We start from the raw sequence: 26,860 nt of genomic DNA, 5'->3' as shown, positions 1-26,860 counted from the left end.
CAGCCAGAGATGCAGATGTTTTATGTGCAGCATGAGATGGTGCATTATCATGCAGAAAAATGATCTTGCTGTGAAATACACGGTTCTTCTTCTTGAACCATGGCAGGAAGTGCTGTTTGAGAAAATCCACATACATTATGGAGTTCATCTTTAGCGCCTTCAGGGATCCTAAAGGGGCCGACAATCTCTCTCCCCATGATTCCAGCCCAAAACATTACTCCACCTCCTCCTTGTTGGCGCTGTAGCCGTGTTTGCGTGGGGTGTCCATCAACCAGCCATCCTCCACTCCATCCATCTGGACCATCGAGCGCTGCACGGCACTCATCCGTGAACAAAACAGTTTTGAAATCAGTCTTCATGTAATGTTTGGCCCACTGGAGCCGTTTCTGCTTGTGTGAAGTGGATAGAGGAGGTCGACAGGATGGCGTATGCACAGCTGCAAACCTCTGAAGGACCCTGCATCTTGTTGTTCGGGGGACGTTGGAGGCACAAGCAGCTTCAAAAACTTGTCTGCTGCAATGACAAGGCTTTTTTGCCGCTGCTCTTTCAACCTGACGTAATTGCCTGTAGGAAAGAGTCCTCAATTTGCCCTTATCAGCATGCACACGTGTGTACTGTGAATCAGCTACATTCTTCTTGATTGCCAAGACACTTCATCCTGATCATCGCACAATGTTGATTGTAGTCATGCCTTGACCTAAACACTCCACAATTTGTTGCTTCTCAGCAGCCGACACATCCTTTTTCTTTCCCATTTTGGCAGAAAATGTAGGCTGCTTAATAATGTGAGACAGCCTTCTTAAGTAGTCTTGCCTTTCATTGGACACACCTGCCAAACTAATTAGCACAGGTGTCTGCAATTGCTTACAGTGATATAAAGAGCCCTGACACACATCACCATCAATGAGTTTAACTGACAAACAAACAAATTCTTCCCTTATCACTCCTAAACACTTTTTGCATAATAATTTGGAACACAGTGTACATGTGCTTTTCCACAAAACACCAGTGGTTCACGTAGTGAATCTTACAGTTCTAACTTGCCAACCGTGGTCTGTATGGAGTTGTTCAATAAAGGGCCCAAAATTAAGATAACATAGATGGGAGAGGTCTCTATGAATAGGAATTCCTAAGTATTTGATACCCTGTGAGGGCCAGGCAAAGGGAAAGTTGGACTGGATGGAATCCTATATGGATTTGGGGAGGGAGACATCGAGGGCCTCAGACTTCGCTGCATTGATTTTAAAATTTGACCATGTAACAAAGTGATCTATTTCAGCCATAACAGCATGGATGGATATATGTGATTGAGTGATATATACTAGGACATCATCAGCAAATAGAGAGCACTTGTACTCGGTGCCTCCCACCTCAATCCACCTAATATTGGGGTTATGGCGAATTGATGAGAGCAGGTGCTCCGTCACTAGGATGTATAAGAGAGGGGACAGAGAACATCCCTGCCTTGTCCCATTGGTGATTGTGAAAGGTGATGAAAATGTTCTGACGCGCCCCCTGGGCCTTGGGACACCCGGAGCCGGACCCTTTTTGGTGGATGCTGGTGGTTGTAGTCTCGTGGCGGCAACCCGGTTCCGTGGCTCAGGGCGGTCAAACCAGTGGCGGAACTATTTATGTGGTTTTGATGTTTAAATGTCCGACTACGCCACCCGTGGATTGCGATCAGAGTGAACCGCCGCTCCAGGGCAGACCGCTGAGGCTGGTGTTGTTTGTGCAGCAGAGCGTAGCATAACTCCCCACGGGAGGAGTATAGCCTCAGGGCAGTGTATGAGGAGGATGGGGGTGATGGTGCAGGGCAGCAGCAGTAATGACACGGAGTCAGTGATGCAGTCCAGGGCCTTTACTCACAGTTCTTATTATCCAGACCACGTCTGCAGGTAACGGCTGCCCACGTCGTACTGTGCTCACCAGGTGAGGGGTTCAGACAACTCCCAGATAACTTTGGAGTGCTTCACAGGACCCCCTTTGTGTGTGCTTTGTCTGGCCTTTCTTACCAACCCTTCTGTCCGGCTGCCTCGGGCCTCCTCTTGATAAACTTGGCGCCAGTTTCCCTGACCCTATGTGGTGCCTTCCTAGCGGGTGTAGCGAAGGGCTGCGCCACATAAAATGTCACAGCCTCCTGTTTCTAGCTGAGGGTCGTTTCCTGCCTCCACTAGTTTCGGGGACCGGTCTCCCCCTTTGGCCTGACCCCTCCACGCAGGTGGATTCGGGCGTGCGGTGGCGACTCGCCCGTCCGCACCCCTGAGATCCCTTCGTTCCTCGTTCCTGGAGCCTTCTCCGCTCCTCTTCCTTCCTTCTCCCTCTTCCAGGCCTGGGCCTCTGTTACTAGGCCCGCCTCCGGAGCAGAGCTCATGCAGAGCCCCTGCTCCCTGCCACTTCTGCTCAGACTTCTCTGCACTGAACTAAGATGGTGCCCACCTTTTATACTCCCTTCTCAATGCACCCAGGAACTGCTTCTTCCCTGCTCCTGCACTACAGGGTTCCCCTTCCTCAGTGTTCCCTCCCCCCACTCCAGCCAGGGACAGGGACTGTCGTGCCCATCTCAGGGGCATATTGGTCGCCCTGCCCCACGGCAATGTGGTGTAATGCATGCAGGTGTCGGGTCCTGATCCACACTACATCCTTACCTGAGAGTGAGATATCACACCTCTGGGTGAGGTGCAATACCTCTGTAGCAACCGAGCCCTCAGGGTGCTACAGTTCCATTTATCTTCAGCCTAGGTGACGTATTGCGATACAGGGCCGTGATTTTGGCTATAAAAGGGTCCCCTAGACCCCTACCCCAAGCTTTTTAAGAGAATCATATATGGCGTGCCAGGAGACTCTATGGAATGCTTTCTCAGCATCCAACGAGAGTATCTAATTACACATTTTTAACTGCATCTAGCCCAGGAAATACTTTGTGCCTAGTAGCAGGGTCTGCTAGTCAGCGGATTATCCCGGCTGTTAAGCAAGCTACACCACCTGTAGTTTGGACACTTAATTTTTTCAAAGGAAATGCTTCGGGACCACGGGATACTCAGTGAAGAGCATCAGGAGGCACCCCAAGGCATAGGGGCTGGGACTGGCAGTAGGATGCCTTGCGGTGGACAGCCGAGCTCGATCCTTATAAAAGCTTTTTAACTGCAGCAGCTTTAGTGGACGCTACTGGAGCTGGAATTACGCGGCTGCTGGCATGAGACTTGCTGTTAGAACCTTGCTGTTAGGTTTTTTTTCCTTTGCTGGTCACTTGACCTTGTTGGCCTATTTAATCCTGCTCCGCCCTTCTGGCTTTGCTGGACTTCATTGTATATCTACTTTCTAGCTAGCCTGTGCTCTGTATCTAACTCTGTTAGTTTGCTTGGTCTACGGACCTCTAGGTTCTATCTATTTTGTTTGTTCGTCTTTCTGCTGCTATTTCTGTTAGGAGGTGTCCCATATTCCTCCCAGTCCTTAGTACTTGTAGGGATTCCCTCCCCAAATCTATAGGTCTCCGTACAGACTAGATTAGGACTTTAGCAGGTCTGATCGCAGGATCAGGTTCCCTGTTACATCGTAGGGATTCAGCTGAGTCTTATAGTAGGGACAGATCTCCTCTCTTTCCTTAGCTTTGGTAGCAGAACATAACAGTAAGTCCAGCCTGTAAATTCTCTAAGGAAAGATTTTTTTTTTGTTCCATCATGGTGTCGGTTCAGGATTTGGCTAAACACCTGCAGGGACTCTCTCTGGAAGTGGCCGAGCTCCGTCAGCACGTGAGTAACTGTCCTGGAGCATATTTCTTGGAGCCTAAGGTATGTTTGCCGGATTTATTTTTTGGTGAACATCGAGAATTTTTTTCATTTAAAAATGCTTGCTTATTGTATTTTCGTTTGAGACCCAAGTCCTCTGGGGATGAATCCCAGCGCGTAGGGTTCATAATGTCACTTTTGCGCAAAGAGCCTCAGGAGTGGGCCTTTTCTTTGCAACCTAGTGATACATGCTTCAGATCAGTGGATAGTTTTTTTTCTGCTTTAGGACTATTATATGATGATCCTGACCGTGTGGCATCAGCTGAGACTGAGTTGAGACGTTTAAAACAAGGATCAGGTAATATAGAAAAATATTGTACACATTTTCGTCGTTGGTCCACTCAAACAGGGTGGAACGATTCTGCTCTGAAAAGTCTATTTCTTGCTGGGCTCAGTGAAAAGGTTAAAGACCTGCTAATTGCTTATCCTACACCTGAGGATTTGCAACAGGCTATGCAATTAGCTATACGGGTGGACAGAAGACTGCGTGCTAGGGTTAATGAGAGCAAATCCTCTGCTATGTCAGTTTCTGGTTATGATAATGTGTGTACTAACAGTGGTGAACCGATGGAGATTGGATCGGTGGCACCTCGCTCTCAAGAAAAACACCGTCGTTTTTCAGAAGGCTTGTGTTTCTATTGTGGAAAATCTGGTCATTTGATTAAAGGCTGTGAGCTTCGTATGAAGAAAGAAAAAAAAATGGTCAGTCACGCCCGTATTGCCTGTTTAAATTCCAAGGGTATATTTTTAGCTGCTTCCACGATTGCTCAGGAAAAATTAATGGAATTTCGGGTGTTTGTTGATTGCGGGTCTACACTGAATGTTATTGATGGGGGATTCGTGGAAAAACTCAATTTAAAACCTGAACCTTTATCATCCCCCATTGCTGTGGTTTCTGTGGATGGTTCCCCTTTGAAGAATATTACTCTCAAGGTCAGTGAATTTCCTCTCACTATTAATGGTGTTCACCATGAGAAATTGGATTTGGTAGTGTTGAATAACTTGCCTTCTCCAGTAATATTGGGTTTGCCCTGGTTAAAATTTCACAATCCTGTACTGGATTGGTCTACCAGTGAAATTAAATCCTGGAGCCATAAATGTTATGACAAGTGTTGTAACGGGCGTATTGCAGCTTTGGATAGGGGAGAATTGCCTGTTCCTATTCAGGATTTTTGGAGAGTTTTTTCTGAGAAAGAATCGCAGGTTTTGCCTCCCCATAGAGACTATGATTGTTCTATTGAATTTGTCCCTGGAGCGACTCTTCCTAAAAGTCGTTTATTTAACCTTACTATTCCTGAGAGGAAGGCTTTGGAGGAATACATACAGACAAGTTTGGCCGCCGGTCACATTAGGCCCTCTAAGTCTCCTGTGGCGGTTGGATTTTTTTTTGTAAAAAAAAAGGACGGCGGTTTACGTCCTTGTCTGGATTTTCGTGAGATTAACAAAATTACGGTACGCAATCCTTACCCACTGCCATTGATTCCTGATCTGTTTAACCAGTTATTGGGGGCCAAGTGGTTCTCTAAAATTGACCTTAAGGGGGCATACAATCTGTTGCGCATGAAGGAGGGTGATGAATGGAAGACTGCTTTTAACACTCCTGTGGGTCATTTTGAGAATCTGGTTATGCCTTTTGGTCTTACTAATGCTCCTGCATTTTTTCAGAATCTGATTAATGACATCCTTAGACCTTTGATCGGTAAAAATGTGGTTGTGTATTTGGATGACATTTTGATTTATTCGCCAGATCTGGAGTCTCATTGGCGGAGCGTGCGTGAGGTATTACAGTTATTAATGGACAATTCGCTTTTTGCTAAGCTGGAGAAATGTGAGTTCGCTGTACAGAGAATTAGTTTTTTGGGCTACATTATCTCCAGCAAAGGTTTTGAGATGGATCCGGTTAAGGTTCAGGCTGTGCAGGAATGGCCTAGGCCTATTGGTTTGAAATCAATACAGAGGTTTTTGGGTTTCGCCAATTACTATAGAAAATTCATAAAAAATTTTTCTAGTATTGTCAAACCTCTGACTGATCTCACCAGGAAAGGTGCTGATGCGGTTCAGTGGTCTTCTGAGGCCATTGAAGCTTTTGTGTATCTCAAGGAGAGGTTCACCTCTGCTCCCATCCTTATGCAGCCTGATGTTACTAGGCCGTTTTTGGTTGAGGTTGATGCTTCCTCTGTGGGGGTTGGCGCAGTATTGTCTCAGGATAACGGGGATGGATTACATCCCTGTGCATTTTTTTCAAAAAAATTTTCGGAGACTGAATTGAATTACGATATTGGTAATCGGGAATTATTGGCTATTAAACTCGCATTTGAACACTGGCGCCACTTCTTGGAAGGTGCGGAATTTCCCGTTCAGGTTCTTACGGATCATAAAAATCTGATATATCTTGACGCTGCCAAGCGCCTGAATGCCCGTCAGGCTAGGTGGGCACTGTTTTTCTCGCGGTTTAATTTCTCCGTTACTTACATCCCTGGTACTAAGAATGTTAAGGCGGATGCCTTGTCTCGCAGTTTTTCTCCCATAGTCGGTGCTGAGAAAGAGGAAAACATTTTACAAGAAGGTGTTGTGATAGCTGCTTTAGACTCCGTTTTGGAAGATGAGATTCTTAAAGCTCAGGAGAATGCCCCATCTAACACTCCTCATGGGAGGTTGTTTGTGCCTGGGACCTTTAGGAGAGATTTGTTTGTTGAGTGTCACGAATCTCGGTTGGCAGGTCATCCCGGAATCTCTGAGACCAAGAGACTGGTGGGTCGCAGTTTTTGGTGGCCTGGATGGCAGAAGGAAGTCATTAAGTGGGTGCGCCAATGTACTATATGTGCTAGATCTAAGTCCTCACATACTCCTGCTGCGGGGTTGCTTTGTCCTTTGGAGGTCCCCAGTGCTCCTTGGACACATTTGGCTATGGACTTTATAACTGACCTTCCCCCCTCTGAGGGTTTTACTGTCATCTGGGTGGTCGTGGACCGTTTTAGCAAGATGTGTCACTTGGTTCCCTTCGTCAAACTGCCCTGCGCTAAAACTCTCGCTAAGGCCTTTGTCAAGGAAATTGTCAGACTTCATGGCGTTCCTACTGACATTGTTTCTGATAGGGGTCCTCAGTTCGTGGCTCGTTTTTGGCGTGCCTTTTGTGACAGGTTGGGAATTCATTTGTCGTTTTCGTCCGGATATCATCCTGAATCTAATGGCCAGACAGAAAGGAAAAACCAGGATGTTGAGCAGTTCTTGCGTTGTTTTGTGGCAGACAATCAAGAGGGGTGGTCTGAGTTTCTGCCACTTGCCGAATTTGCTCTGAACAATCATACATCTTCTTCTGCTGGTTGTTCGCCTTTTTTTTGTTGTTCTGGGAGACATCCGTCGTTTGGGTCGTTCTCCAAGTTGGGATCTGCCGTGCCTGAGGAGGAGAATTTTTCCGGTGATTTGGAAAGAGTTTGGACGGATGTGCGTGGTAATCTTCAGGAGGCCAACAGAAAATCTAAAGACTACTTTGATAGGAAACGACAGGAGGTTTTGTTCGCTGTTGGTGACATGGTTTGGTTGTCCTCTAGGAATCTGCGGTTGAGGATTCCTTCTAAGAAATTGGGTCCCAAGTTTGTAGGGCCCTTTAAGGTGCTTCAGGTTGTCAACCAATCTGCTGTTAGGTTGGAGGTTCCTACCTCCTGGAGAATTAATCCGGTCTTTCATGTCTCTCTGTTAAAAAAAGCTGTTGTGTCGGATGGTGACGCCTCTGCCTCTGTTCCTCCGGTGGTGGAGGACGGGGAATATGAAATTTCTCGCATCCTTGACTCTAGACGGTATAGAGGTAGTTTGCAGTATCTTGTGGCCTGGAAAGGTTTCGGACCCGAGGATAACTCTTGGGTGAGGTCAGATGATGTTTCCGCGTCCAGACTTATCAGAGCGTTTCACAGGAGATTTCCTGATAAGCCTGGTCCTAGGGGATCCGGAGGATCCTCTTAGAAGGGGGGGTACTGTTAGAACCTTGCTGTTAGGTTTTTTTTCCTTTGCTGGTCACTTGACCTTGTTGGCCTATTTAATCCTGCTCCGCCCTTCTGGCTTTGCTGGACTTCATTGTATATCTACTTTCTAGCTAGCCTGTGCTCTGTATCTAACTCTGTTAGTTTGCTTGGTCTACGGACCTCTAGGTTCTATCTATTTTGTTTGTTCGTCTTTCTGCTGCTATTTCTGTTAGGAGGTGTCCCATATTCCTCCCAGTCCTTAGTACTTGTAGGGATTCCCTCCCCAAATCTATAGGTCTCCGTACAGACTAGATTAGGACTTTAGCAGGTCTGATCGCAGGATCAGGTTCCCTGTTACATCGTAGGGATTCAGCTGAGTCTTATAGTAGGGACAGATCTCCTCTCTTTCCTTAGCTTTGGTAGCAGAACATAACACTTGCCCTCCAATAGATCCTTGTAAATGGATTTAAAGTGTATTCATTCAAATTAGAGAGACAATTTAAATTAAAAAGCTTAGAGCTGCCTCGACCACAGGGGGGCTTGCTCGACCCACCAGCAGACAGGCACCAGTATTGGGAGAGGGGGGCTGGCCATCAGGGTTCACCGCGGCTCTGGCACAAACCCGGCGACATGGAGGTGGCACGGGCAGGAGCGGACTGGCCGTGTCGGCTTCTCACTTTTTGGATTTTAGAAGGGCATGACATGCCTATATCTGTGTCTCCCCCTCCTTTTACTCCTCCACCTCTTTTATTTTCGCATGACTATATGTACTTGTCACTTTTCCATGTGTTAGTTATGTCTTCTGAGTAGTTTGTCAGCTTTTGGACACCTTTGAAGGTGTTTTCTATGTGTTTCTATGTGTTTTTGTTTGCCTGCCATTGGTTTTAACGGTGTTCGAAGGTGTTCGACGAACAGTTCGGCGAACACATGGGTGTTCGACGAACCGAGCCGAACTCGAACACTACGGGGGTGGCTCAACACTAGTCTTAAGATGTATTTTCAGGAGTGTACCGCTCCTCTGCCTCCCAGCTTCCTGCTTGCCAGGTGATGGTACTGTCATTATTGACAGTTCGGACCAGTGGCTTAGTTGCACCACTAGTCTGTACTGTGCACTCCTCCGATGTTGCGAACAGAGGCAGGATTACTTCGAGAGTAGGGGCACTGAATCTGCCTGGATCCAGCAATCCGGTAAGCTGCAAAGCAGCAACTACAGCAAAGAGCGTGTAAACTCTGTGCTCCTTGCCTAAGAGAGGTGGCGGGCGACTTAGTCAAAGAACACTAAACCATGAAAATAAAAATTCCTCTATTTTTATGAACGGAGAGGATTTTGATTAAGAGACAAATTGCAAAGTTGCTTGTTTTTACAAGCATTTTACAATTTTACCCATTTAATAAGATGAGGCAACACCTTTGAAGACAACCTGTTATCTCTCCGGATAAATTCTTTTTGGATAGAAAGGTTCAGGAGCAGCTCTTCTTATACCTATGGGACTGCTATTCCTGGCAGAAAAAAACGCACTCGGATTTACATGCATTTTTGACGCATTTTTACATGCCTTTTTTAAGCATTTTTTAAGCGTTTTTGAGCATCAATGAATGATTTTTGGAGCTAAATAAAGTTGGTGGGACATTGAATGTGTCTGTTGTATTTCAAATAAAGTGTTTACACTGTGTCTGTGTTTCTTTACTTTGTTTGGTCATGAAAAGGTCTGATTGACACCTTGACATAACCAAGCAAAAGAGCCGGGTGTCAGCTAGTCCCATTCACCCAATCTTCATTAGCATTTCTATTCATGTAATTTATGCAACTGCTGTGAGCTGTTTTTTTAGCCTGGGAAGGTGCCACTAGGCAAACATTTCCCTGGCCATTAAATGACATCTCACAGCTGGTTCGTTAGCCGCTACGCCCCCCCGATCTGCACTCAGCAGCGCTTTAGACACAATGTATTTATGCAGCGTCCAAAACACGGTGTTCTAATGCCACACTTTCGTTGTCAGTACATGTGAATCCACTGCATATAATGACACTTCAATCGGTCAAAATCTGCAGCGGAGACTAGCGTGTCCACTACAAAAATTGACATGCTGCGGGTGAGTTTGGGTATGTGGCCACGATCAGGAGCCACTGCAGGTTTGACGCTGCGTGTATATACAGCGTCAAACCCGCAGCGTCCAGATGTTACAGTATAGTGTATGTGATCTGTAGAAATCCCACGACCACTATCCATGCACCAGAGGCTGCAGATCACCCATGGACACTGACATACGGCACGTCTTTCAGGACCGCAGCATGTCAAATTGTCTTGCGGAGTCGCTAGTCTCCACAACAGAAATTTGAGCATTAGAATGTATTTAATGCGGTAAATACGCATAGTTCAGTGAACACATGTAGATTTACCTGCGTTCAATAGAATGAAATGTTTTGGACGCAGCAAAAATTTGCATCCAAAGCGCTGCTACGTCTGAATTATGGGCACAAAGCCTAAAATTTTAAAAAAAAATGGCGTGGGCTCCCACGTCATTTTTATAACCAGCAGAAGGAAAGCCGACCACTGGGGATTGATACTAGTAGCCACGGAATGGGCCATTAGCCAAAAATGTTCCCTGGCTATTAATATCAGCCCACAGCTGTTTGTTTAGCCTTCACTGGCTAGATTACAGGGGGACCCCAGAAAAAAATTGAAGTGGGGTCCCCCTATAAAATCTAGCCAGCAAAGGTTAAACTAGACAGCTGCGGGCTGATATTAATAGCCAGGGAAGGGGCTGTGGATACTAGCCCCCTCCGCGGCTATTAATTTCACCCCTCAGCTGTCCCAGATCTGGAGCTTAGCCTTGCTCTTCCACACTGCCCTGGAGTGGTGGCAGGGGGTAATGGGGTTGGGGTTCACGTCAGCCTTGTATTGGCTATTATGATAACAAACACTGCACTTCCGGGTATACTTCGGTGCACAAGTAGGACCCCAATCCTTTAAACAGTATAAGAAAGACTTGGCACTCGCTTCTTCACATAGACTGAAATATTTTATTGTTCATAGAAATTCCAGATTCAAGACTTTTCGGTCAGTAAGACCTTCATCAGTCATCTGGGAGTTGATTACACTGCAGCAGGCAGCACTGGAAAGGTGTCTGCAGTATCCATTGCTCAGACAAGTGGCCAATTGTATTGGCTGACGTGAAGCCCAGGTTAGTAATGGAGGGCGTCTATAAGACGCCGCCATTACTAACCGCATTGTTAACGGCCAGAATAAAGTATTTTAATGAAATAAAAAGCACACATGGTTCTACAATTTTTTTATTACCCGCCCCCGAGGAGCCCTCCATCTCCTGAAAAAAAAATTAAAACAACAAACAACAGCATTCCTCACCTGTCCGTTGTCAATGACGTAGCCCATGATCCCATCTGTCCCACGACGATCCGGATCATTTCTACAGCTGCAGAAATCGCTGATGTCACTGCTGTAGAATACAGCACTGTATACTGACAGGGGTGTAAAATCACCCCTGTCAGTGTACAGTGCTGCAGGGGGTCACTGAGGTTCATCGGCTGAAGATCAGCTGATGAGCCCCGGTGAGCTAGAGACCGTGGGAACATTCTTGTGAATGTTCCCACGCTAAGCATCAGCTAATCGGTCATGAGACCGATCAGCTGATTACTGGCTTCAGCAATCAGCTGATGGTCACGTAACCATCAGCTGATTGCTGCTGGCACTGATCACCTGATGGTCTCGTGACCATCAGGTAATCAGTGACGTCACCGCATGTCCTGGAAGTACACTGCGGGGCTCGAGCTTGTGCCCTGCAGTGTACCGCGAGCCGCCGAAGAGGAAATATCGCTGAGGAGGACACCTGGGGCCGCCGGACAGGTGAGTATGAAGGTTTTTTTTTAATTTTCACTTTTTATTCTTTTTTTTACTGGCACTGGCATGCGGGCTAGGAGGAACAGGCTGCTGCTTCTCCCATCCACGCTGCTCTCGCTGTTATCAGCCAGAACAGCGGTCGGATGAGAGGAGTAGCAGTCTCCTCTCCCGACCCGGGTACCAGCCGCTGCGTGATTCCGGCGCGATTTTGTGCCTATTGCTTTACATTGAAACACAGCAAATCCGCATGTATACATGCAGGTTTGCTGTAATTCAATGCCAATGGGTGCGATTTTGCCGCAAAATCGCGCCTGAATTGGTAGTGCTGCGGTTTTTGCCGCAATGATAATCCGCAGTGGAAATTTCCGCATCATGTGCACAGCACATGCGGATTATCATTGCTCTACATGGCAGACCTATTACCAAGCGGTTTTAATGCGTTTCCACAGCGGAAAAAAACGCATTAAAACCGCATCGTGAGAACTTAGCCTTATTCCTAGAAATACAGTATATAAATAAATTAACAACTGGCTGTTACTGGTTGGTTACACAAAGTGACATTATCCAATCAATGGTGAGTGTGTAGGGCCATGGTCCCTAACCTTTTTTTTTATCCCGAGACCCACATTCAAATCTAAGAGATGTTCTTGAGCCACGTTTAGCCTCCACTCCTCTCCTCCACAGAGTACAGAGTTGTGACACTCGGAACAGACTATGACTGGTGTGATGATAGACAAAGGTTCCCCACAAAACGCAAACTGAGACCTCGTGGTCCACCTCCCATATAGGCAGTGTACTTAGATAGAAGGGTTCCTACTTTACCCAGTTCAGTATTATGATATTATGCACACTCACCACACTATTACATCTATTACATCCAGCTTCAAGTACCTGGTCTGACTATCAGTACCATCCATCCTTTCTCCAGCTTACAATATTTACTTCTCTCCCCAATCTCCCCTTCCAATATATGCACATCCAGATCTTCTCTTCTATGCAGGGCTATTCACAAAAGTCACCAATTGAAGACCTTCGCTTCATAACTGGTTGCTCTACCTGGTGCTAATGCACCAAGCTGACAGTCTTTGAGCCACACATCATAGGCCCGCGAGCCACCTGTGGATCATGAGCTACAGGTTGGGGACCCTTGGTGTAGGGATATACCATTTTGACTAAAAGAACACTGAGTTGTGAATGCATTCATTATTCAGTAGGAGTAACAGAGGAGCTGAGCTATTGGCAAAGATACTCTATAATTGTTATTTCATGGGAATTACCTGTATTTACTATAATAGGCTGATAATAGGTCATCCACAAATCCCAATATACAGTGAATATGATTCAGTTTACAGACAGGTTTCATTACCTCATTTTTCTTCATAGTTTCCTTCTGATCTTTGTCCCCTGTCAAATTCGTCTCCAATAAAGCCTTCCCAATCAATGATATTTCACCCTGTAAAGACCGTTGTTCCTAAATAAAGATAGGACATAGTCATATTCACATAGCATGGACCAACTTTTAATGCATACTAATAGACATTTTCACAAAAATTAGTGTATTTATGTTTGATGTAATCGTAAAATTTTAATGGTACACTTCAATTGGCCATACAAGGACTTACCCTAAGTGGATTTCCAGGCAATACAAAGTATAGAAGTTTTAATAAATTATAGGGCTTTTACAGCCACAAACAGTTATTATCTATTCAAATATGATAAAGTTTGCAACTGGAGCATCCTTTTTAGATAAACCTACCTGTGTATATTTTGTAATGCTCTGACTAACACGGCAAGCTGCAATACTGAATAACATTTGGGCACTATTACATCACATAACTCTGTAGTTTAATGTAGGTTTATAACAGAGATGAGCAAATCTTTTGAAATTGTAACTGTAAGTCAACGATTTTGACACATTTTTCAAAGAAATTTGATTCACAGAAAATTCACCAAAATCTAAAGTACTTCAATGCCTCCAGTTCTGATAGATATGTATGATGACACTCTGAGGTCTCGTTGGATTTGATCCAGTCCCCTTTCAAGCTCTTTAACATACACACTTGGTCAAAATTGTTGGTACCCCTCGTTTAATGAAAGAAAAACCCACAATGGTCACAGAAATAACTTGAATCTGAGAAAAGTAATAATAAATTAAAAATCTATGAAAATGAACAAATGAAAGTCAGACATTGCTTTTCAACACTGCTTCCACAGAATTTAAAAAAAAAATAAAAAACATGAAATAGGCCTGGACAGAAATGATGGTACCCCTGAAAATAATGTGACAAAAGGGACATGTTAAATCAAGTTGTGTCCACTAATTAGCATCACAGGTGTCCACAATCTTGTAATCAGTCAGTGGGCCTGTATATAGGGCTACAGATACTCACTGAGCTGTTTGGTGACATGGTGTGTACCACACTCAACATGGACCAGAGGAAGCAAAGGAAAGAGTTGTCTCAGGAGATTAGAAAGAAAATTATAGAAAAGCATGTTAAAGGTAAAGGTTATAAGACCATCTCCAAGCAGCTTGATGTTCCTGTAACTACAGTTGCACATATTATTCAGAAATTTAAGATCCATGGGACTGTAGCCAACCTCCCTGGACGTGGCCACAGAAGGAAAATTGATGACAAATGAAAGAGACGGATAATACGAATGGTAACAAAAGAGCCCAGGATAACTTCTAAAGAGATTAAAGGTGAACTTCCAGCTCAAGGAACATCAGTGTCAGTTCGCACCATCCGTCGTTGTTTGATCCAAAGTGGACTTCATGGGAGACGACCAAGGAGAACACCATTGTTGAAAAAAAGTGTCCTTCTATGAGCCCTGACCTAAATCCTATTGAGCATCTTTGGAAAGAGCTGAAACATGCTGTCTGGAAAAGGGAACCTTCAAACACGAGACAGCTGAAGCAGTTTGCTCATGAGGAGTGGGCCAAAATACCTGTAGAGAGGTGCAGAAGTCTCATTGACAGTTACAGGAATCATTTGATTGCAGTGATTGCCTCAAAAGGTTGTTAAACAAAATATTAAGTTAAGAGTACCATCATTTCTGTCCAGGCCTATTTCATGAGTTTAATTTTTTTTTAAATTCTGTGGAAGCAGGGTTGAAGAGCAATGTCTGAATTTCATTTGTTCATTTTCATAGATTTTTAATTTATTATTACTTTTGTTGAGGACACCTTGACATTACTGAGGTTATATTTACACACGTGGTCAAAATTGTTGGTACCCATCGTTTAATGAAAGGAAAACCCTTGTGGGGTTTTTCTTTCATTAAATGAGGGGTACCAACAATTTTGACCACGTGTGTAAATATAACCTCAGTAATGTCAAGGTGTCCTCAACATATATGGCTAAGGGTAACAAACTATGGGTAACAAACCCAATAGGCATCTGCAAATTGTGCAGTGGCATACCGGGAAATACACATTAATACCCAGAAAATTGTAATTTTCATCAAAGCTGAAGATAATGGTAAAAAAAATAGTAATCATGGAAGCCATGGATTTAAACAAAAAACAAATTGCCGTTTTGGGCCCAATCCTGTACAGGGGCTAGCTAGTGGAAAACACCAGTCAATGTCCATAAGATGCTCAAAAGAAAATAGTAATTACAGAAGCTATAGATATTTTAAAGAAATGTAAGTCTTTTAAGCCTAATCCTGTGCATGGGTCTGATAGAGGAATTTAATCCAGTAAATAACCATAACATACAAATTTTCACAGTGATGGTGCTGCTGCTGCTACTTGCGGCTCTAATATTCTTATTACCAGCTCCTGTGGTATGTTTTTTTACAATTTTCTATCCAATGCCATTGATGCTTTTTCTTTTACCATACATTTTTAGTACATTGGAATTAACTTTTTTCACTGTTTTGAACTACAATTTCCCCCTCCCCAAAAAGAACCGACCAAGAAATGCTAGGAACACGGCACACCCAGAAAACAACAGCATCAACAGTATTAGTATGGTGCTTATATACATTAAGTTTGACTATAAAATGTGTGTGCAAAAGAATTAGTAATTTTGAGACAAGCACACTTGTGGGACAGATAGCCACACAGTTAAATGTCTTTTTATTTATTTTTTTAAACACAATTTCCCATTTCCCCAAAACAACTGGCCAAGAAATACTAGGTATAATGTATACGAAAAAATCATCAGTGACTACAGGTCACAGAATTGGTGTTGCATGTATGTACATCAAATTTGACTAAAATGGATTTACAAAAGATCAGCAGTTTGTGACAAGCACAATTTGTGCGGCACAAGTCACACAACTAAATGTTGTTATTTTTTCACTTTTCTTTTGTATTTATGCAAACATAATTCCCTACTTCCTAAATAGGACTAAGAAATGCTAGGTAAACGACAAAAAAATAACAGCGACAACAGGCCGCAGTATTGATGAAGCGTCTATGTACAGTTAGGTCCATATATATTTGGACAGAGACAACATTTTTCTAATTTTGGTTCTAGACATTACCACAATGAATTTTAAGCAAAACAATTCAGATGCAGTTGAAGTTCAGACTTTCAGCTTTCATTTGAGGGTATCCACATTAAAATTGGATGAAGGGTTTAGGAGTTTCAGCTCCTTAACATGTGCCACCCTGTTTTTAAAGGGACCAAAAGTAATTGGACAATTGACTCCGAGGCTATTTCATGGACAGGTGTGGGCAATCCCTTCGTTATGTCATTCTCAATTAAGCAGATAAAAGGCCTGGAGTTGATTTGAGGTGTGGTGCTTGCATTTGGAAGGTTTTGCTGTGAAGTAAACATGCGGTCAAAGGAGCTCTCCATGCAGGTGAAACAAGCCATCATTAAGCTGCAAAAACAGAAAAAACCCATCCGAGAAATTGCTACAATATTAGGAGTGACAAAATTTACAGTTTGGTACATCCTGAGAAAGACAGAAAGCACTGGTGAACTCATCAATGCAAAAAGACCTGGGTGCCCACGGAAGACAACAGTGGTGGATGATCACAGAATAATCTCCATGGTGAAGAGAAACCCCTTCACAACAGCCAACCAAGTGAACAACACTCTCCAGGAGGTAGGCGTATCAATATCCAAATCTACCATAAAGAGAAGACTGCATGAAAGTAAATACAGAGGGTTTACTGCACGGTGCAAGCCACTCATAAGCATCAAGAATAAAAAGGCTAGACTGGACTTTGCTTAAAAACATCTAAAAAAGCCAGCACAGTTCTGGAAGAACATTCTTTGGACAGATGAAACCAAGATCAACCTCTACCAGAATGATGGAAAGAGAAAAGTATGGCGAAGGCATGGTACAGCTCGTGATCCAAAGCATACCACATCATCTGTAAAACACGGCGGAGGCAGTGTGATGGCTTGGGCATGCACGGCTGCCAGTGGCACTGGGTCACTAGTGTTTATTGATGATGTGACACTGGACAGAAGCAGCCGAATGAATTCTGATGTATTCAGAGCCATACTGTGTGCTCAGATCCAGCCAAATGCAGCCAAACTGATTGGTCGTCGTTTCATACTACAGATGGACAATGACCCAAAACATAAAGCCAAAGCAACCCAGGAGTTTATTAAAGCAAAGAAGTGGAATATTCTTGAATGGCCAAGTCAGTCACCTGATCTCAACCCAATTAAGCATGCATTTCACTTGTTAAAGACTAAACTTCAGACAGAAAGGCCCACAAACAAACAGCAACTGAAAACCACCGCAGTGAAGGCCTGGCAGAGCATCAAAAAGGAGGAAACACAGCGTCTGGTGATGTCCATGAGTTTAAGACTTCAGGCAGTCATTGCCAACAAAGGGTTTTCAACCAAGTACTAGAAACGAACATTTTATTTACAATTATTTAATCTGTCCAATTACTTTTGGTCCCTTTAAAAACAGGGTGGCACATGTTAAGGAGCTGAAACTCCTAAACCCTTCATCCAATTTTAATGTGGATACCCACAAATGAAAGCTGAAAGTCTGAACTTCAACTGCATCTGAATTGTTTTGTTTAAAATTCATTGTGGTAATGTCTAGAACCAAAGTTAGAAAAATGTTGTGTCTGTCCAAATATATATTGACCTAACTGTATGTCTAATCACACTAATATAAAAAGTGTGCAAAACATCAGTAGTACTATTTATGCCTTTGTGAGGCAGTCACATGGTTAAATGTTTTTTTTTCAGCAATATTGGTTGCTTGCTTCTGTATGAATGCAGAAAATTGTAATAGAAATTTAGTAGCACCACAACCACACTGATCAAGCAAGCGACAGCTCCTCCTTATCAATTATATCTGTATTATTCTCATTTCCTCATACACTAATCTTCTACATTGCTTGCTGTGCTGTCACACACACTATTTGAACAATTTGCTCAGTATTTTATGGTTTATTCCCCTTAAAGGGGTTGCCCGGTCTGCGGTCACTCTGTGTGACTGCAGACTTATGAATCCCCCCAGCGCATGCTCTGTTCGCTGCGGGGATTCGCCGGTATGAGACCCGGTAATGGAGGGTATGTATGTGTTATACATACCCTGGCCAGTGGGTGTGGCCTCACTCTCCATACAATTTTATAGAGCGAGGCCGCGCCTTCTGGTCAGACGCGTCCACTGGCCGTCCAGGTCACTACACGGGGCGTGGGCTGAAGCGAGGAGGCGCTGAATGGCCGGGGGTATGTATAACGTATACATAGCCTCCGGTCCCGGGTCTCATACCGGTGAATCCCCGCAGCTCACAGTGCCTGCACTGGGGGAATTCATAAGTCTGCAGTCACACAGAGTGACTGCAGACTTATCACTTTTGACCAGACAACTCCTTTAAGCCGTGAGCTTTGGCTTCCTCTCACTATCCCGAATCCCCACATTCCAAGCTTCTGCTTTATACAGGCTATGATAGGCCCACCTGCTTGGCTGAGTTATACCATGTGATGCAACAGCTGCAAGGCATTATGGGGAAGCCATCCTGGCCGCACCCAAGGACGTGTGAGCCTTCATTGGCTAATGCAGTCTTTAGCAATGTGTTAAGTGGCAGCAGACATTTTGGGCGATTGGAGTGAAGTGAATCGCAAATTGCTAAAATTAGCTGGATTCAGCAAATTCCCAGAAATTTCAGCAAGAATTTGATTTGCTCACCTCTAGTTTACACTATTGAATTTTTTTTTCTAAACTAGTTCAAGATCCCATTTTAATTAACTTCTTTACATATCTTTTTATGTTTATTAGAGCTCTGTAGAGCTTCATGTCAATAATACTCAATAATAATAATGTAGGCATTAAGCTCCTAAGCCCCCTCTAGTGGCAGCTGCAGATATCCAGAAGTTCATCTTTCAAACCAATATCTATGCAAGGGATTTGGAATTATGTAGCAGCCGATGATATGTCTGGCCACTGGAAATATATTTCAAGAAATTAACCATTACACAATTTAGGATGTAAAAATACTGTTACAGGCCAGGTGCTGTATCATTGTCCATATTCTGTCTCAACTTCTGCACATCAGTTTACCGCAGCAACCTGATGCATCCTGATAATGTCATCTACTTGAGTCAATTAAACTGGCTTAGATGGCGGGAAACAAGCAGAGTATTCAGGTAGTTGGCATTCTTCCACCAGTTAGAGTTGCATTTCAGCCTTTCTACAACTCTGCCATACCAGCATCCGAGCACTACAACTCGCCTACATTGTTGTTACAGCACTGCTACGTCAGCAATCCAGAACTGCTACAGCTCTGCTACTGCAGTTGTCATGTTCCAGCTCCACTACATCTTCTAATCCACTGCACCCCGACTTGTTTGTCCTGCTGCACCAGTGCCACCTATCCATGTTGCTCTAGAACTGCTCATCCAGTCAAGGGGCTTTGAGGACCCACCAGGTGAGACTTTACAAATACATGATAATAAAGATGGATATTTTAAAACAAGACAAATTTGAGGAGCTTTGTGGCAGTCACCTCCTGCTCAATGTGGTCATGATCTGGCCCAATTACATCTAATCTTCTTACTCGGAATGCTATACATTTTATACATTGTAATTCTGCCTAAATGAATTAAAAGAGCCCCTATGAACTATCTGGTTCTCTGATGTCATCCACATGTGTTTGTTAAAAACATGTCAAGGATAATGTTCATGTGTGATAAGAGCCTATGGTATGTGCAAATGCTTGTTATGACCAGAGGCAACTAACAGGCTGTATAAATTAAATACCTTTTCATATTCCTCTTTACTTTGATTCAGTGCCGCTTGCAGCTGTATTTCTTCTTCTTCGGGGGCTGAAGGAACTTTCTTTATTCAAAAGGAAAACATCAAGTAAATATAACATTTAATAAGACAGGGTATACAGCAATATAACAAAGAAGGGCTAAAATTACTCAAAATGTTTGGTATGTGATCATAAAGATTGAATATCAAAGTAAAGATTGAGCCAGGACTCAACGAAAAGGAGGAGCGGCACAGGGCGCATGCATCATACTGTCCATCATGGCTCCACATGTCTTTGTACGGAGTACTAGTTTGGCACTTTGGCCCGTTGACCTCCACCAACCTTTATTCAGCCCTGGATAGCCTCATCACATAATAGAGTTTATTTGTACCTCGGACAGCGGTGATGTTATAGATTTGGGCAACTGGGGACTGAAGTCGTGGTGTAGAGTAGACCTGATACATTCTTTGCTTTTGGCCATATGAACAAAAATGAAATGATTTCAAAACTTAACAATTTGTTAAAAATATGTCATGGATAGTATGATAAGGTAAATTTTTTCGTTTCTATCAATTATTTAACTCCTTTCCCAAGGAGCTAATTTTCATTTTTGAGTTTTTCTTTTTTCCTCACCTTTTTCCAAAAGTCACAGGTTTTTAATTTTTCCATTGACGTAGCCATATGAGGGCTTGACTTTTGCGGGACCAGTTTGTCCTTTTGAACAGCACCATTCATGTTACCTTATAATGTACTGAAAAATGATAAAAAAAAATCCAAGTGCAATGAAATTAAAAAAAAAAAAAAACCTTTGCTGTTTGGGTTTTGTTTTTACAGCATTCATTGTGTGGTAAAAATGACCTGGCATCATGATTCAACACATCAGCATGAATACGGTGATAACAAACTTTTCCCATTTTTTTTATTATTTTAGTGGTGAAAAAATTGGGAAATTTACAAGAAAAGTGTTTTTGTTTTGCCATTTTCATTTTCCAAGATCTGTAAAAAATTTTCCGTGGATGGGGCTGTGTGAGGGCCTGTTTTTTTGCGTGCCAATTTACCTTTTTTTCATACCATTTTGGAATAGATACAATATGTTGATTGCTTCTTATTACATCTATTGCAGTGTTTTGGTGACCCCCCCAAAACATTTTTGACCTTTTTTTTTTTCATTTTACTTTTCTTTTTGTCTTTTGAAGGAGGACTTGAGCCTGCGATCATGTGATCACTTATACTTTCTACTGCAATACAATTGTATTATAGTATATGGTAAAAATCCCAGTCTCCTTTGATGGCTAATCCACATGTTGAGTTTCAACAGTGTTGTAATGGCAGCTACGGGGTCTTCAGCAGATCCCAAGCTGCCATAGCAACCCATTGGCACCCCACGATCATGTCACGTGGGGGAATGGATGTTGGGAATGGCACGCTCCCCAGTCTGAGATCGACAGCGGCATTTAAGTGGTTAACAGCAATGTGTGAAACTCAGTTACACATGCTGCCGTTATAGGCAAATGATGGCTATGATGTCCGCTTCATACATGTACAGTAAACGTCAGGAAGGGTTTACTAAACTGTGCAAATAATAATTTATTAATAAAGCGTAATAAAAACTAAAATGACAATACAATGAATGTCCAAGAAAATACATCAAATTGACATTCAGAAAAAATCCTGATTTAGCAAAATTGGGTTTTAGATGCTTGGGCAACTATAGGATGACTTCATAGGGTGGTGACTGAATTGAGCAATTGTAGGATTTAAGTTAAATAATATGCTGTACAAATTATATTGTGACTACACGGCTATAATTATAATAATATAATTATATTCATTATATTACATCTACCTGTTAAGCATTAAAGGATATACATATATTGCGTAGGTACAATCCAAGCATTTAAATATTACAGATGTGTCCAGATAATGGTACATATACTGTATTCTGCTTGAGATAAAGTAAATAAGGATTTTAGCAAGTGCACATTCTTGTAGCATTCCTCAGCATTGCACTGATTTAGTTGGGTTATTATTAAGAGCATATGTTATGCCCACTCCCCAAAAAGAGATTTCGGGTTCAGTATACTCCGATGAGATCCAAAAACCTGGCACAAAATGCTAATGGCAATCATTTGGATTTTACAGTGAACCCAGTTACAAGGTTGAGTAGAGTATTGAACTTTAATAGCCTGGAAAGTAGAAAGTGTTGTCGTCTCTCTGTCTATGGTCAAAACATAATTAGTAACAATCTTGACAGTATGCGCTCCGGTGGGTAACAACTTGGTGTCAAAGGTGTCTTCACACACACGTTTTAGGAAAGACGTAGTGTCATCACGAGCCACCATCAGCAGCATTCAGCACAGGCAGAGTGTGCAGAAGAAGCCAAGGATAGAGCACCACTCTCGTTGGCTTGACATGATGTCCCCAGTCTGTGGGCTGTCAAACAAACCAGCTTAAAGACAACCAATGACTAGGTCAAAAGTGGCTACATTTTGATCTTACTTTATTCCTTCTGCTCCCCTAGGTATTTTCTGTTTTCTTCTTTTCTAAAATTCACTATATTACATCCACCTTCCTTTTTATTTAGTGCAAATTTGTATGCTCTTTACTAGGGAAGGGGGGGTACTCACAAGATTCTCTCACCCCATATGTGACTGAAATGTAACTCGACCTAGCCGTGGAGGTTGGCACCCTAAAATAAATGCAAATGGCGCCCCCGCTCACCGATGACTGACCCTAATTGGTCCTATTATATAGGAACACTTCAATATAAGGGACTCACAGTAAAGTAGTCACTTTCTGAAGGATCAATCTAGACCAAACCATATAGGAAAATTTCAGTATAAAGGACTCACATCACGATAATTTAGTCAAATGGGACATATAGGCCAAGCAGACAGACAAAACCGCAGGATATCCTAATGAAGGATACAATCATTTATATCTCCAAAGACCTACAACTAGGCCACAGCACATCATGGATGTCAATGTGTTGATAGAAAAATATTTAGATTTGAGAGTCCTCAGTGGTTGATACCATCCTTTCAGTTAGCCATTAAAAGGTAACAGATTGCAAGCTTTCGAGACTACTCAGGCCTCTTCATCACTCAGGCATAGTATAACCCAATATCTGAAGAGTTACATATTTATACACATTAGGACACAGAAATAATGCAATAGATGAGACAGGTTAAGCAGAGCAATTACTGTGGGAGAAAGATAAACAGTTCTGGTTGTAAATATTGGATTGGTTCATAGATAAGGACTGTTATGATGACCCCAAAGTTCTGAGGACCACATTCCTTAGTTGATGTAGAATGACATAAATCCATGCGACACATTCATTCCTGGTCTGAAGGTGTCAAAGGTCATCATCAGTTTGTATTCCCAAACCTTTCTGTCTCTCTGAGATTTGAAGTTACCTTTTAATACCAATAATTTCATGTCTGTGATGTTGTGATCAGGTAAACAAAAATGCTTGGCCACAGGTAGATGTATTTTTTTTTTCTTTTATTGTGTGGCGATGATGATTCATCCTTGTCCTAAGTTTTTGCCCTGTCTTCCCTACATATAGACCACCTGATGGACATTTGGTGCATATAATTAAGTACACTACAGTAGATGTGATGCAGCTGAAAGTACCTGGGATCTTGTAGTCCTGATGGGAATTGGGGATCTTTATCTTGTCTGTGGTCATTATAAATGGACAGATTTTTAATTTTTTCTGGTTGCAGGGAAAGATACCTGTAGGTGGTGGAGATGACAATGATGCTTCTTAAATTGGGGGTTGCCTGAAACACAGAAGTGGGGGTCTGGAAATATGAATTGTAATCGGGCATCTTTTTGTAGTAAGGCTTGTAGTTTCCATGCAGCTCTCCTTAGCACCTCCAGATTTGGGTTGTAGGTGACTACTAGAGGCACCCGGTTGCTTTTTTGTTTAGTTTTGTAATGTCGGAGATGATTCCTTGATATTCTGGTGGCTCTTGTAATCTGGTTCTCAATTGTTCTTGGATGGTAGCCCTGATTCAAAAAGGTCTTTCTGAGGCCACCAAGGTATTTGTCTCTATCCATAGGGTTGGAACATATCTAATTGTATCTGATGGTTTGGCAGTAGACAATTGAGTTTTTTATGTGTTTTGGATGGAAACTGTCCCATTAAGGTATGTTGGACGGTCGATTGGCTTCCGGTACAAGGATGTCTCTATTTCATTGTTCTGTAGCTTGATGATGGTGTCCAAAAAGTTAATTTCAAAATAGGAGTAGTTGAGTATTAAGTTGATGGTGGGATGAAATTGATTAAAGTGTTCATGGAACGTTTTCAGCTGTTGCTCAAACCCCATCCAGATGATTAATATATCGTCAATGAAACGATAGTAGGCCAGAGGCCTGATGGGACATGAGGACAAAAAGTCACTTTAAAGCTTGGCCATGAAAAGATTTGCGTAATGTGGAGCCGTTTTACTTCCCATCGCTGTACCAGTCTCCTGTAATTATATGTTGTTATCAAATTCAAGTAATTGTGGGTGAGGATGAATTTTGTAAGTTTCACCACAGAATCGACATTAATTCCTATATTTTCCATGAAAATTTTGCAGGCATTTAATCCATCCTGGTGTGGGATATTAGAGTACAAAGATTCCACATCCATGGTGGCCAGGATGGTTCATGTCTCATCTATTGCATTATTTCTGTGTCCTAATGTGTATAAATATGTGACTCTTTAGATATTGGGTTATACTATGCCTGATGAAGAGGCCTGAGTAGTCTCGAAAGCTTGCAATCTGTTACCATCTTTTCAGTTAGCCATTAAAAGGTATCGACCACTGAGGACTCTCAAATCTAAATATTTTTCTATCTACTGTCTAACACGGTACAAATATATATATATATATATTTTTTTTTTTTTCCCTGTATCAAAATGTATTGATACCAATTTTCTCTGGAGCCTCCTGAAGAACCATATGACGGAGGGGAAACACGTTGAGGCTATATACATGGCAGGGGATGCAGATAAGTGCAACTCAAATCTGGATTCCTTGTTATTTGTTTTTGCATCTATGTCCCTTTTTTGATTATATTTAGTAGGTGATATAAATGATTGCATCCTTCATTAGGATATTTTGCAGTGAAGTCTGTCTATTTGGCCCATATGTTCCATTTGACTAAATTATCATAAGTCCTTTATACTGAAGTGTTCCTATATGGTTTGGTCTGGACTGAGCCTTCAGAATTTGACTACTTTGCTGTGAGTCCCTTATATTAAAGTGTTCCTATATGGTTGGTCTGATAAGAATATTCAGATTTTTTTAACTACATTAATTAAGTAAGGCGAGGAATTAGTAGGACCAATTAGGATCAGCCGTCGGTGAGCAGGGGAGCTATTTGTGTTTATTTTAGGGTGTCAACCTCCGTGGCTAGGTAGGGCTACACTTCAGGGACATATAGGGTGAGATAGCATTATGGTAATATATATTACTCTATTTGGGGCATAAATTATTCTTTTTTTTCTTCGTTGTGGTATTTGTACAATATTCATCACAAGAAACACTGTTACCTCTATTATTTGGTTTTCTTTCTAGTGTATGCAATATTTATCTTAAGTAAAATTGTGTGTATGTAATTCCCCATAATATTGTTTTTTTCTCTAATTTTATATTTATATAAGTTTTAAATAATATAGTAAAACTTACATTTTAACAGGTATTTTTTGTAAGCCACCACTCACTGACCTGATATGTTTGTAAGTCTATTTTGGATATGCACTAAATTAAAAGCCCATATATCTGGAATTGTATGAAGGATATAAAAAATCTACTACTCCGTAGAGCAATAGGAATAAAATAAGAGGAAAAAAATGATCACTTTTGACCTGGTGATAGGCTTCCTACTGCCACTTCAATACAGTGAGTTTTTGTTCTCCCTTATGCCTAATCACCCAGAAGAAATAAGATCATTGTGAAGATGTCACTGACCAAAATAACAGGTTGGTCGTGGTTTAGTGGCCTGAATCAGGGGTTGCCTGAGCATCGGGGCTCGAGTGGCGGGGGTTTTAATGAGTAAGGAATTTTAGCTTTTTTTTATTTCATGACATTTGTGAAGTCAACTCCTTCAATAACAATGTAATAGCCATTTCTAATAGCAATGCGCAATAATAACATAATAACAGCAGATATTTGAAGAGCGCAGGCTTATATTGTACCTTTTCAGATTCTTCTTTACTCATAGCTAAAGCAAGCTGCAGCTGAAGTTCTTCCTCCCCGGTACTCTGAGGTCTTGCATGTTCTAATTCTGGAGAAAGAGCTGAAACAGAAGCTAAAAAAGAGAAAAGAACACAATCATTATAGATCTTAATTCAAATGGCAATTCCTGAGTATTCATTAGTAGAGTTAGCACAAATCGATTCCCGGTCTATCGGCAACATCAGTACTCTGTGGCCACTGGACAGCAGCCATGAGAACCGCCTCTTACCTTACAGCATCTGCGGCTCTTCTTTTGATTAGCCAGCCCGGCATGACATCATTGTTGCAGTGTTACGTATGTGTGATAGCGCTGCAGACAAGCTAATCAAACGAAGAGTCATGGATGCCATCAGGTAAGAGGCAGTACTCATGGCTCCCATCCAGTAGCCAGAGATTACTGACGTGGCTGATGGACTGGGTCATGTGAATCAATATGCACTAACCTTAGTCATTAGGAGTTTCATCCTTGTCTAGCCCTCAAAGAACACAAAAGAATCAGCTTTCCCTACATGATAATGGCTGATTAACCTGTCATTTTTCTGACATACACTGCAAAGCAATACTTGAACCAAAGCTCTCACTGAGTAAAGCCCCCCACACACAATAAGTAGCCAACAACTATTTCTCCCGACTTCCCCACACAAGAGCACTCGGCTCAGCGCTCATGGATTGTCTGTGAGAGAGTCAGTCCTCTGGAAGTGGCCTATCTCCGGAGAACAAAAGGATCATGAGTCCAAAATCAGACATGCCAGACCCTTCTCTCCTCCGACATCATCTGTCAGGGAAGAGTTGGGGGGCCCAAATACACATTAGACTGTCAGCCAATCCTGCCAATATT

The 26,860-nt window shown here is 42.4% G+C and overlaps 1 protein-coding gene across 2 annotated transcripts in view; it reads right to left on the bottom strand.

The window, feature by feature from the left end:
- Nucleotides 1-26,860, bottom strand: part of EPN3 (epsin 3) — a 131,972-nt gene that overhangs the window by 19,011 nt on the left and 86,101 nt on the right. For both annotated transcript variants that reach the window (XM_073684086.1, XM_073684085.1), the window contains exons 3-5: nt 25,983-26,095; nt 19,792-19,869; nt 12,968-13,072 (exon numbers count right to left, since the gene is read on the bottom strand). In XM_073684086.1, coding sequence (XP_073540187.1) covers nt 12,968-13,072; nt 19,792-19,869; nt 25,983-26,095 — 296 coding nt within the window. The remainder of the gene's footprint in view (nt 1-12,967; nt 13,073-19,791; nt 19,870-25,982; nt 26,096-26,860) is intronic.

Source organism: Phyllobates terribilis, unplaced genomic scaffold (assembly GCF_046119375.1).
Source record: "Phyllobates terribilis strain yellow unplaced genomic scaffold, ASM4611937v1 Scaffold_5__5_contigs__length_657084704, whole genome shotgun sequence".
NCBI classification, from domain to species: domain Eukaryota; kingdom Metazoa; phylum Chordata; class Amphibia; order Anura; family Dendrobatidae; genus Phyllobates; species Phyllobates terribilis.
This window is presented reverse-complemented; position numbering and strand designations above follow the sequence as displayed.